Source organism: Protobothrops mucrosquamatus, unplaced genomic scaffold (genome assembly GCF_001527695.2).
Source record: "Protobothrops mucrosquamatus isolate PMUCROS unplaced genomic scaffold, P.Mucros_1.0 scaffold4423, whole genome shotgun sequence".
Taxonomy (NCBI): Eukaryota; Metazoa; Chordata; class Lepidosauria; order Squamata; family Viperidae; genus Protobothrops; species Protobothrops mucrosquamatus.
In genome coordinates, this window is record NW_015390335.1 from 22956 (window position 1) to 36328 (window position 13373).

Below are 13373 nucleotides of genomic sequence, written 5' to 3' on the forward strand. Positions count from 1 at the left end.
CTACATTCTCTTTATTAGTTGTTCCCTGTGGTTTAGCTCAGGCCGCAAAACAATGAGGTAGCACTTTGGCAAGAATATGCATCCCAGTAATGCAGCGCTGGAAGACAAGATGGAGAAGACCTCCACAGCTACCATGGCTTTGCCTTTTGTGCTCAGATAGGCTGGAAAGAAGGAGACCCACACACTGCAAAAGGCCAACATGCTGAAGGTGATGAACTTGGCTTCATTGAAGCTGTCAGGTAATTTACGGGCAAGGAAAGCCACAATGAAGCTGGCAATGGCCAAGAAACCCATGTAGCCCAAGACACAGTAGAAAAAGAAAGCTGCCCCCTCATTGCACTGTAAAATCATTTCTTGGAGCTCTGAATGCATGTCCAATTCAGGGAATGGGGGAGATGTTGACAACCAAAGGATACAAATACATACTTGGAAGAGAGAACAGGAAAATACAGTAGAAAAGGCCAATCTTTTCCCCACCCACTTCCTCATTTGAGATCCAGGTTTAGTGGCCATGAAAGCCACAACCACCGTGATGGTTTTGGCCAGTACACTAGAAATGGCCACTGAGAAGGTAATTCCAAAAGTTGATTGTCTGAGAAGGCAGGTCACTTTGCAAGGTTGGCTGAGAAATAAAAAAGAGGAGAGAAAGCAGAACAAAAGAGAGACAAGAAGGGTATAGGTGAGGGATCTGTTGTTGGCTCTGACAATGGGAGTATCCCTGTGTTTAATAAAAGTTCCAAGTACCCAAGATGTCAAGAAGAAGAAACCAAGAGTGACTGAGGCTAAACCGATTCCTAAAGTTTCTTCAAAAGTTAGAAAGACCAGCAGTTTCAGGATACAGCCTTTCTNAGCCTTTCTTTTCTTTATTTGGGTAATGATCTTCTGAACATTCAAAACAGTCATCCATATCTGGAAAGAAAAGCCAATGAATTTGTCATCTATCCATTTTGTGTTTTTGAAAATTATAGCCTGTGTGGATGCCAGTTCTTATTCTTTTCTATAATGTACCTTTCTGATAAAATGATATTTAGAGTAGAATAGAAAAGAAAAGAACAGAACAGAATAGAATAGAAACTTTATTGTACATTAATTGGCATACATTAAAATGGAATTTCATTGCATACAGCTCTCAGGGGACACATCCATCCCTGTATTTTATCTAGACTTTAAGATGCTTTTGTTTTCTACGTGGAGAACAATCGTTGGTTCTACAAATATCCATCCTGTGTGCCTTGGATGATAAAATAACTGATCCGTTCATAAGACATCTGTGACCTAGTTAAATTCCCTTTGCTTCTACGTATTTTCCGGGTTTTATGGAAGTTAAAACTTGGAAAATAGCAGATCTTGTGGAAAAGAAATGTTGCATTCATTGCTGCTAAACTGACCTCAATCAGTTTATAGCACTCAGAATATTGAGGGTGAAGGTTCATTCTCTCAACTTATTTTTACCAGGCTAGGTAACATTTTCAGTGGCATTTAGGAGATTTCTAATTCAGTGCTTTACTATTTATAAGTGCTTTGGGTGGGGATGTGTCAAGTGAGAGTTTTATGATGGGTCAGGTATGAGTCATCAGAGAGGGGCTTGTGATGGGCCTTATGATGGGGAAGATACTTCAAGTCATGATCATTGTAGAGTGTGAATCATCAGTGGCTCTGGTATGAGTCATCAATGAGAGGCTGGTGATGGATCTTGACCCCCTAATAATTCACATCTTCCAATGGCCCTGACCTGAAGTAACCTCCCCATCATGAGCCCATCTCTGATGACTCACAGCTGACACCTCATTTGACACACCCACACCTGAAGTTCTTATAAAGCAGATATATGAAAAACAAGGCCTCCAGGTCGGGGCCGGCCTGCCAAGGGCCCAAATTTGGCCCCTGGAGCTTTTCCAGAAATGGCAAGGGATCAGCCCCCGCTGCCCCAGCCTCTGTTGAGCCAGCCCTGGTCCATCCCAACCTGGCTGGGCACCCTCCCAGTGCAAACACAGGAAATGGTGAGTGCTTGGAGGTTGCTGGTGCACAGGAATAGCTGCAGCTCATTTGCCTCATCCTGCTCTGCCCCTCCCAGACTCTCCCCACCTCTCCCCACATTGCCCGTCACACCTGGCCATGACCGGCTTTGATGGCCCTCTCCTCATCTAGCTCTTCTGTGCTGGGCCTCGCCTTACCTCACCCAGCTCCACTTTGCTTGGCCAGGAACCAAAGCGCCGCTGAAAACAGCGGAGTCTGTATGTGCGCCTGCCTTGCCCACATCAGCCTTGCTCTCCACAGCATGCTACAGCTAATCAGAGGCATAGAGAGCATAGCTGATGGGTGAGTTTGTAGCAGGCACACACAGACTCCACTCTTTTCGGAGGCCCTTCTTGCCACTGGGGCTGCTGCTCACCTTCCTAGGCACTAGTGCCTCCATGCCCCACTCACCGGCCTGATCTCACAGCCTGCAAGGCTTCCCTTTCACTGGGATTATCCTGCCCCTCCCTAGTAGGAAAGCCATGGCCTGTGGCAGCATGGCCACCAGCGACACTGTTAATATCTCCCCCTCCCCGAGCATGGAGGAGACAGAATGGGACTTTTAGGCCATGGGATTTCTGCCTGCCAGCATGTGATAGGAGATCGCAGGGGCTGTCGGGGGGACAGAGCAGGTGAACGATGGTGGCGTGCAGTTTCTGGCCTGGGTGGGGGTCAGAAGCAAAACTGCCTTTTCGGCAGAATTAGAGTTAATCTCCGCGTGAAATTGATAACCTACCAGTTCCATTAGAAATCTTTCCTTCTAGGCATGGAACACAGTCATAGCAACAGAACTGACTGCCTTCAGCCCTTCTCTTCCAGGATCCAGGGGAACAGTGGTCATTACACAAAGAAACAGGAAGAACCTACAGACATAAACATAGCCATTGGTATGAAAGAATCCCGATTAAACAATGGAAATGATTTACATTGGCTTACATAAATGACCCTTAACATTGTTAACATTTTACAGAGGTTTAGGGTTAGGGTTATATATTCCTTTGTATCTGAACATGATTGAGCCATAGTGGCACAATGGTTAGAATGCAATATTGCATGCTAATTCTGGTCATTGCCAGGAGTTCAGTCCTCACTGGCTCAAAGTTGACTCAGCCTTCCATCCTTCTGAGGTCAGTAAAATGAGGGCCCAGATTGTTGGGGACAATATGCTGACTCTGTAAACTGTTTAGAGAGGGCTGTAAAGCACTATGAAGCGGTATTACTGTACGTCTAAGCACTATCGCTATTACTTTTCAATAATATAATAAATCAACAGCCCAATTGCTATTCATACCTGGTTAAAACCAGGATGCCAAAGGATTGTGTTCTCAATGATAACTTCTTTTCCTTTTGGAGCATTAGGGTGTAACTTTCCAGCTTTAACTCTCTGAAAGGATCTGTTTGGGAAAGTGATCGTGTTGATAATGTCAAAGCCACCTGGACCTTCTCTTCTGTTTTTAAAGAAGACTCTTTCTCCAGCTGAGTTGTTAAAAGAAATCTGTTGAAGAAACTGGTGGAGCTACTTGAAGGAAAAGAAGAAAGTGAGTTAAAAAGGAAACAATGCATCAGGAATTTCTCTTTCTTTTACTCTTCCTTCCAAGGAAACCAAACAACATTCCCTGTCTTCAAATACAGAAGAAGAAAATGTCAACACACCAAGAACAATCAATAACTGAAATATGGAACTTACTTTATTAATTAATCGTCATGAGTACTTTAAAGACAGCAAACTCAGCCATTCTTCTGGTAATTTACCATAAATCTAAAAACCAACATCATTTCATGGAAATAACACACCTATGCTACAATAGAACAACTGTCATAAGCTTTATGTTCCCAGGATAACAAACCTATCTTGATTAAATTTCAAAAAACTAATAAAAAATGAAATGTTCCCATTTCAGAAAGCTTTGTTGGGCAAAAAACAAAGACTGCCTTCAGATGCCTCTCCATTGTATTCTGGAACCAGGACTGATGAATTTATAAGTCAGGAAAGAAGAAAGGGTGATTAATGGAATGATGATAGGTACATTCATCATTTTGACTAGACCAAAATTTGCAAAGGCAGTATGACTTTTAAATCTCTTTTATTCCGTAACAAAGAACAATCTCTTACAATAAAACTCTAGTTGCTTTAGGATCTCTAATGATATGTGGCCATAGGCCAGGACAAACTAGTCATATCAAATTGAGAATTACTATTTGCTAAAAACAAAAGATAGGAATGGTATGGGGAGATTACCTGCCAAGGCTGCAGATTTGGAAATTCAAACCTTTGAATTTTTGACCATTTGGGACTTGATGTCCTTGCCTCATGCAAAGAATGTGCCACTGCATAAACAGCATTGTAGATACTGTAGCTTTGGCTAATCATCTGCAACTCAAACAGAGGTGCAGGCAGAGTCTCCAGATTCTCTTCCCCACTACACGTTTCACTGATCAATGAAGGTAAATTTGCCTTTGAAAATATACAGTCAAACAATTGTTGCCAAACCTCTTGAAGAAATCCATCTTTGTGGGTGGAAGGTTTGATGACTTGAAGAAATTGTTTGAAGCCTTGAATGTCTCTTGAATGAACTGTAAAGGAAAGAGCCCCATGGTACATCTGGAGATCCAAACTCCTTTGAGCTCCAGTCAGTATGAAATCAATTGGGTTCATTAGGACCCAAACCTTTCTGAATAATGATCTGTCTTTATTTTCAGGATCACGTAGAAACATGACATTTCTGAGCCACACTATTGTGAATGATTCTCCATAGACAAGAAAAACATTTGTTTTCTGATCCATCAATTTATTAGAAATATTTGAGACTGAATCTAACAATTCTGAAAAATCTTCTAACTGGATATGTTGTGGAATTTTTTGAGTGAAAGCTAAACAGATCCCATTCTGTGAAATCAATGGCTGCAGTTTCTGCAAAAAACGTTCTCCGTTAGTTTCAAAAGTAAAGACTCCAATCCACCTCCATCCAAAATGGAGGAAAAGTTGTATAACTCCCATGTACTGATAGTCCTCTTCTGGCACCATGCAATAAAGTGAAGATAATTTGTTACTCTGAAATTCTTCCTGGGCAAAAGAGCCATAGGTCAACTACAGGAAAAGAATGAAAGAAGGTAGGTAGGTAGGTAGGTAGGTAGGTAGGTAGGAAAGAAGGAAGGAAGGAAGGAAGGAAGGAAGACAGAAAGAGGAAAGGAAAGGAAAGGAAAGGAAAGGAAAGGAAAATTATTATTTATGATAACCAGTGGAAAAAGATGGAAAAATGACTCCTGAATGGAAATTAAACAATTGAAAAGTTCTCAAACTCTAGGTACATTATGGTTTTGATGAATATTACAGCAATAAAACCTCCAAGATGAAATATTTTCTCACTGAATGAATATAACTNTAACTGGACTACAAGCTAAATTTAGTTTGCTACTATAGACTTCCAGATAGTTCATGTCTATGAACAGCTTGGAACCTGCTTACTATCTGAGCATGTAAACTCTTCCTAGCTTAGGAAAAAGGTTTTTATTGCATTACCTTCTGCCCTTCTGTGCCACAGGTAGAGAATGCATGAAAGACTATCCACAAGATTCTGGAGGAACAGAAAGAGTCAAATATGTCTTTATTTACTGTAATTATTATAGAAATCTTCAAAAGTAACATAAAGCTCCAATCCTTCAACAATTTCCAGGCAAATCAGTTGAAATTTACATTCAATTATTATTAAGGCATTAGTAAGGCATTTGATAAAGTAGATCACAACTACAACTCAATAAGTTAGAAAAATGTGGGTTAGACAGCATCACCACCAGATGGATTCATAGGTAGCTGACCGGCCGCACTCAAGGTGTGGTCCTCAATGAAACTGCATCTACACGGAGGGAAGTGTGTAGTGGGGTGCCCCAGGGCTCTGTTCTGGACCCAGTGTTCTTCAACATCTTCATCAACAATTTGGACGAGGGGATAGATGGGGAAATCATCAAATTTGCAAATGACACCAAGCTGGCAGGAATAGCCAACACTCCAGAAGACAAGCTTAGGATACAGGAGGATCTGGACAGACTTGAACACTGGGCGCTATCTAACAAAAGGAAATTCAATGGTGAAGAAAGTAAGGTTCTGCATTTGGGCAAGGGGAACCAAATGTACAGGTATAGTATAGGTGGTGCTTTGCTCAATAGTAGTAACTGTGAGAGGGATCTCAGAGTCCTAGTGGACAATCACTTAAATATGAGCCAGCCATGTGCTGCAGTTGCCAAAAAAGCCAACTCAGAGCTGGGCTGCATTAACAGAGGGATAGAATCAAGATTACATGAAGTATTAATACCACTTTACAATGCCTGGTAAGGCCACACTTGGAATACTGCATCCAGGTTTGGTCACCATGATGTAAAAAAGATGCTGAGACTCTAGAAAGAGTACAGAGAAGAGCAACAAAGATGATTAGGGGACTGGAGGCTAAAACAAATAAGGAAAGGCTGCTGGGGGGGACTTCCGGTGGCAGGCGACCTCGTCGGACGCAGCTGTTGCTGCCTCCCGCCTGTTTCAGCGTAAAAGCCGTTTTGACAGCTAGCATCAGCTGTCAAACGGCTTGATACCCTTCCCCTGGGCATAGGGGGATAGGTGAGCTGCCCGGGGTAGGAGTTGAGTTCCCGAGTCGTCCCATGTGGACGATGTAGGTGAGAACTCCTCTGGAGCCCCGTGGTTTCTCCGCGATCCAGGACGCCTTCGCTTCGGCGAAACTAGAAGCCGCCGCCACTGCTGCAACTTAAAGTGAACTGTGAGTTTTTTTTGTAAGCAGACGAACCGACCCTGGAAGTTTGCTTTCTATTTTGGACTTTACTCTAACTTGGATATTAAGATCTTCCCTATACTTGAGGTGGATTGAGGGAAAGTGAACTTAAAATGGCGATGGATTGATACTTTTCAGCAAGAAGTGAAAGTGATTTCCGGTTTGGAACTTTTGCTATTTTTAACCGGTGTATTACTTGTTTTGTTGAACTGCTTATAAGACTTTATTATAATTGGAAATTTACTGCTAACATGGCTTTGAGAAAAACTGCGCCTTCAACTTTAAAACCGACTACATCTCCGATGTCCCAGACACCTCAACAAACTTCTAAAATTTCCCACCCGCCACCCCCGCCATCTTCTTCACCCCCACCGCCTTCTGGTAGAGAATTGCAGGACTTGATGTCCGTAACTATTAAACAAATGACTGAGATGTTTCAAGCGATGGATGCTAAAATGCAAAACAGATTTGACCAAGTATTACAACAACAACAGGATTTATCACAACAACAACAAGACTTATCACAGAAACATGAGGATTTTTGTTTGAACGTGGCAACTGCCTTTCAAGATTTGGCTAAATATGTAGACGCGGTGGCAGAAAGGGTGGAAGAGAATGAACAAAAAGCAGAAGCAAGTGATCACAGACTTGAACTTGTAGAGGAGAGTCTGGAAAATGTTAAGGCTGATGTGCTAATTGCCCAATTTCGTGACATGGAGTTTGCAATTCGGATCCGTGGGTTGGCTGAGGATCCAAAGGAGAATTTGAGACAAGTAATTTCAGACGCACTTATGGATGCTTTGTCTTGTGGCCGGGAAATTTATTTGGAATTAGAACGTGTTTTTAGGGTGAACTCTTGGATTGCTCGCCAAAAAAATTTGCCAAGGGACATAGTGGTCTACTTTACAAGAAAATCGAGACGAAATGAAATAATGCAGCTCTTTTATCAACAAAGATTTAAGATTTTAAACCAAGACATTATTCTTTTAAAAGAAATCCCAGCGAAAATACTCAGAGCGCGCCGAGACTATGTCTTTCTGACACAGGAGCTTAAGAATAGACAAATAATTTTCAGATGGGATATACCTGTGGGCATAGTTGTAACATTGGCTGGTAGGCGATACAGACTTAACTCGATTAAGAAAGCTAAGGATTTTATGGCGTCCGTTTTGCAAGCAGAATGCCCGCCCACATCTCAAAGGAGCGACGCAGCTGAGCAATTGATTGTGGACCTCCCTTCTGCTTCCGTTCAGGATCTAGAAGGGAGTTTAAAAGATGATGGGAAGGAACAAAGAATGACTCGCGCAGCCCATAGACGTAAAGAGAAGGAAAGACAGATGACAGCCCGCCCTACAGCTGATAGCCCTACAGCTGACTGTCAGTTACCTGCTATTTCTGAGCCAGTAGGTGGCGCTCGACCTAAGGTTTTTGTCAAGTCCTATGCATCAAGTATTGCCAGTGGATTGAAACCTGCCAATGTGTAAGCTTATATCCTGGAATGTGGGGGGACTTAATGTTCCTCATAAAAGATGTAAGGTTTTTCATTATCTAAGACATTTTAATAATGACATTACATGTTTACAAGAGACTCATATTGTGGCTAAAGATCAAAAATTATTATTGAACTCTAAGCTTGGAGAGTTGTTTGTTGCATCTGCCTTAAAAAAGAGAGCTGGGGTTGCAATATATATTAAAAGACACCTTTCACCTATTTTAAAAGAAGTTGACAAAGAAGGAAGATTTTTATTTGTGGAAATAAATCTAAATGGAAGAAAATGTTTAATAATAGGGGTTTATGCCCCTAACCAACTTTCAGCCCAAAAACAATTTTATAGACAATTACATCATAAAATTGTGGCTATGGATTATAATTCTTTGATTGTTATGGGAGACTGGAATGGAGTTCTGGATATATTTAAAGATAAAAAAACAACTTCTAAGGATGTATCTCTTTCCAGGCTACCTAAGTCTTTTTTTGCAATGGTGGAGGACTTAGAATTGGTGGATGTTTGGAGATCACAACATATGAATGAACGTGATTTCACCTTTTTTTCTCACAGACATGAATCGTTTTCAAGGATTGATTTTGTTTTGACATCAACTGACCTGCTTACTGACTGTAATAAAACTAAAATTTTCCCCAGAACTTTGACTGATCATAGTATGGTGTGGATAGAGATTGGTCAACAAAGAAAAAGGAAATCATGGAGAATAAATGAAAACTTGTTTAATTATGAAGATAAAGTTAAAGCTTTGAAGGAATGTATGGAAGAGTTTTTTCAACTCAATTTGAATAATGAAACCCCTATAAATATTGTTTGGGATGCTGGTAAAGCTTATTTAAGGGGAATATTAATTGCTATGAATAACACACACAAACGTAAACAAATACAGACTAAACTAAACTTGGAAAAAGAAATTGGGATCAAAGAAAAATTACTAGTGCAACATCCAACAGATACCAATTTAAAAACCTCTATTAAAATGCTTAAAGATCAATTTAACTTGTTAATTGCGGACCAGGTGGCCACCAACTTGAAGTATATTAAACATAATACATTTGCCAATGCAAATAAACCGGGGAGATGATTGGCCTACCAAATACGTAAGAGACAAAAAGCTAGACTTATATCTAAAATTTTGGTCAAGGATCGTGAGATTCACCAACAAGAAATGATTAAAAAAGCATTTACTGAATTTTATTCGCATTTATACTCTTCAGAGACTATAAAGAGTGAAGACATTGATAAATACTTACAATCCTCATCTATATATAAACTTACATCGGATCAACATAAATTTATGAATGAAGAGATTACCACAGATGAAATCTTAAATGCAATTAAACAATTGAAAGCTGGTAAGGCTCCTGGCACAGATGGCTTGACAGCAATTTATTATAAGTCATTGTCAGCTGTAATGCTACAACCTTTAAAAACTTTATTCAACAAAATTATGTTGGGAGAACAAATACCACAGTCTTGGACAAGAGCTTTTATATCTCTAATACCGAAGGATGATAAAGAAATCCTGGAACTTAAAGATTACAGACCTATCTCTTTGCTGAATGTGGATTATAAAATTTTTGCAAAAATTTTGGCTAATAGAATGATGCAGATATTGCAACATTATATACATGATGATCAAACTGGTTTTATATCTGGTAGGTACATGAAGAACAATATTAGACAAATCGTAAATTTATTGGAATATTTGGATAAGAATAATCAAATACCATCGGCTTTTATCTTTCTTGATGCGGAGAAGGCCTTTGATAAATTGGAATGGCAGTTCTTAAATAAAATGTTGGATTATATGAACTTTGGAGATCAATTTAAAACAGCTATAAAGGCGATTTATCAAAAACAGTGTGCTCAAATAATTATTAATGGAGACCTGACAGAACTTATAGATATACAAAAGGGTACCAGACAAGGTTGTCCACTTTCTCCTTTATTATTTGTACTGTCACTGGAAATTTTGCTGTCTAGAATTAGAGAATCTTCAATGATTAAAGGCCTAAGGATTTCTGCTAAAGAATATAAACTCAAAGCTTTTGCGGATGACTTAGTTTTTACATTGTCTCAACCAATCGAGTCACTGGAATCTTTGTTGCAAGAGCTGTATCAATATGGTAAAGTGGCTGGACTTAGAGTTAATGTCAACAAGACTAAAATTCTTACAAAGAATATGATGGCCAAAGATAAAAATCAACTTACGCAAATATCAGGATTTGAAGTGGCTAATAAAGTCAAGTACTTGGGAATTTTTTTGTCTTCCTCCAATATGAAATTGTATCAGAACAACTACGAAAGACTGTGGAAATCAGTACAAAAGGATTTATTAATGTGGAAGAAATTGCAGTTTTCGTTGCTGGGTCGTATTGCGGCTATTAAAATGAACATTCTACCTAAGTTTCTTTTTTTATTTCAGATGTTACCTATTTTAAAGAATGAACTTAACTTGAAAGAATGGCAAAGAGATTTGAATCGCTTCATCTGGGAAGGCAAGAAAGCTAGGGTTAGATTTAAGATTATTCAAGATGTTAGAGAACGTGGAGGACTTAAAGCACCAAATTTGACACTTTACTATGATTCTTGTGCATTGACATGGATGACGGATTGGATTAACTTGTCTAACAAAAGGATACTGAATGTCAAAGGATGGGACTTGTACTTTGGGTGGCATGCTTATCTTTTCATGCAGAAAAAGATTGACAAAACTTTTAGAAATCACATAATAAGGGCTGCTTTGTTAAGAGTCTGGCAAAAGTACTTTTTTAAGTTTGATGTCAAATTACCAATTTGGGTGATACCATCACATATCTTTTTGACCATACCTAGATATGTGGTGATGGAGGCGCCTTCTTATAAAGACTTGTTATACCAGAGTGGTACTGGTAATTGGTGCCTGAAATCAATAGAAGTTTTGAAACAGAAAAATCCAGATTTCTCTTGGCTGGTGTATAGACAAATTCAAGAGAGATGGCGAATTGATAAAAAGACTATTTTTTCTATGGAAGATGGGAATTTTTTGAAACAAGTAAGGGACGGTGCTAAAGGACATATTAGAAGGATATATAATGTTTTATTAGAATTGGATTCAGAAACTGAGTTAGTTAAAGATTGCATGATTAAATGGGCTCAAAATATAGGAGAAACAATATCTATGGATACCTGGGAGTTGATATGGGTGAGAAATGTGAAGTTTACGCAAGCACAAAATCTACGTGAGAATTTTTATAAAATGTTTTATAGATGGCACATGGACCCTGCAACTATGTCTCGCATTTATGAGAATTATGAATCCAAGTGCTGGAGGTGTGGACAACAAGATGCAACTTTTTTTCATATGTGGTGGACTTGTAAGGTTATAAAGGCTTTTTGGATAAAATTGTGGTGGAACTTACAGCAAATTTCTAAAAGAAGAATTACTTTTTTGCCTCAGTTGTTTCTCTTAGGTATTACACAAAATTTGGATGTAAAAGAAACGAATTTGATGTTGTATTGTTTAACTGCTGCCCGCTTGCTGATAGCTCAAAATTGGAAGAGTAAAATTTTACCTACAATGGAAGATTGGAGATTGAAAGTTTCGCATCTTGCTGAAATGGCAAAGATTTCGGCTTATTTGAAGAATTACTCAAATGAACAATTTTTATTAATATGGAGAAGATGGATTGTTTATATTCAAAAAAAGCATAGAGTGGTGGAATATAACTTAGGTTTTTAGTAAACTTGTTTTTTTCTTCTTAAAATATTTTACCTACTCATGTAGAATAATATACTTTGTGGAGTTAGAGATACTAATATTTGNAAAAAAAAAAAAAAAAAAAAAGAAAGGCTGCTGGAATTGGGTATGTCTAGTTTAATGAAGAGAAGGATGAGGGGGGACATGATAGCAGTTTTCCACTATCTCAGGGGCTGCCACAAAGAAGAGAGAGTCAAGAAATTCGCCAAAGCGCCTGAGGGCAGGACAAGAAGCAATGGATGGAAACTAATCAAGGAGAGAAGCAACCTAGAACTAAGGAGAAACTTCCTGACAGTTAGAACAATTAACCAATGGAACAACCTGCCTCCAGAAGCGGTGAATGTTCCAACACTGGAAGTTTTTAAGAAAAGACTGGACAGCGATTTGTCGAAAATGGTGTAGGGTTTCCTGCCTGAGCAGGGGGTTGGACTCGATGACCTCCAAGGTCCCTTCCAACTTTATTATTATTATTAACAGACACCAACGCAGACATAGCAAAGAGAGTTGTCACTATTATTGGGTGACTTGGTGGAATCTAGCAGTGAGTTGTGGGCAGCAGTGAAAATGCTGGATAGCCTTGAGTTGGGGATGGGCAGGAAGTGATTGAAAGGAGATCCTCCCTAAAACCATGAGACATGATAGCAGTGTTCCAATATTTATGGGTTCCTACAAAGATGATGGTGTAAACTATTTTCCAAAGCACCAAAAGGCAAAATGAGAAACAATGGATGGAAAGTAACCAAGGAAAGAAGCAACCTAGAACTAAAGAGAAATTTCCTAATGGTGAGAACAATCAACCAATGGAACAGATTGCCTCCAGAAGTTGTGGGTGCTGCATCACTGGAGCCTTTGAAAAGGAGACTGGAAAATCATTTATCTGAAATTGTATATGGTCTCCTGCTCAGAGAGTTTATGTACTAATTGTGTAGCATGTGCTAGCCAGCCTTTTCACTCCTTCTCTCAACACAGCTCCAGAATTCAACCACAGGTAGTGGTCAAACGGGAAGATCAGATGACCATCTCAAATAAGATTAATTTTGTACTGTAATTTGTGGTTTAAATTTTACTTTTGTAATCTTTCAAATAAAAGATTTTAATTTTCTTGATTGATTACTTTGAGCCAACCTATTGGGTTCTGAGAAAAATTGCAGAAGGGAGAAAAAGTGGATTTAATTGAAGTCCTACAGAAAGGCATGGCCAAAAAATAATCTCTGATATTCATTAAAAAAAGAAAGAAAAGTTTCTCTTTCAACCTTCTGCAAAAATTACCTGTGGAATCTTGAAGATACTTATAATTTGTGCCATGTAGGATGAAGCAGGAACATCTAATCCTCC

The 13373-nt window shown here is 39.2% G+C and overlaps 1 protein-coding gene across 1 annotated transcript in view; it reads right to left on the minus strand.

The window, feature by feature from the left end:
* LOC107299003 (vomeronasal type-2 receptor 26-like) overlaps positions 1-13373 on the minus strand; it is a gene marked incomplete at its 5' end in the record, with an annotated part of 15992 nt that continues 2619 nt past the window's right edge. Inside the window, 3 exons of the mRNA XM_029286658.1 lie at positions 1-909; positions 3308-3532; positions 4256-5080. Coding sequence (XP_029142491.1) covers positions 1-909; positions 3308-3532; positions 4256-5080 — 1959 coding nt within the window. The remainder of the gene's footprint in view (positions 910-3307; positions 3533-4255; positions 5081-13373) is intronic.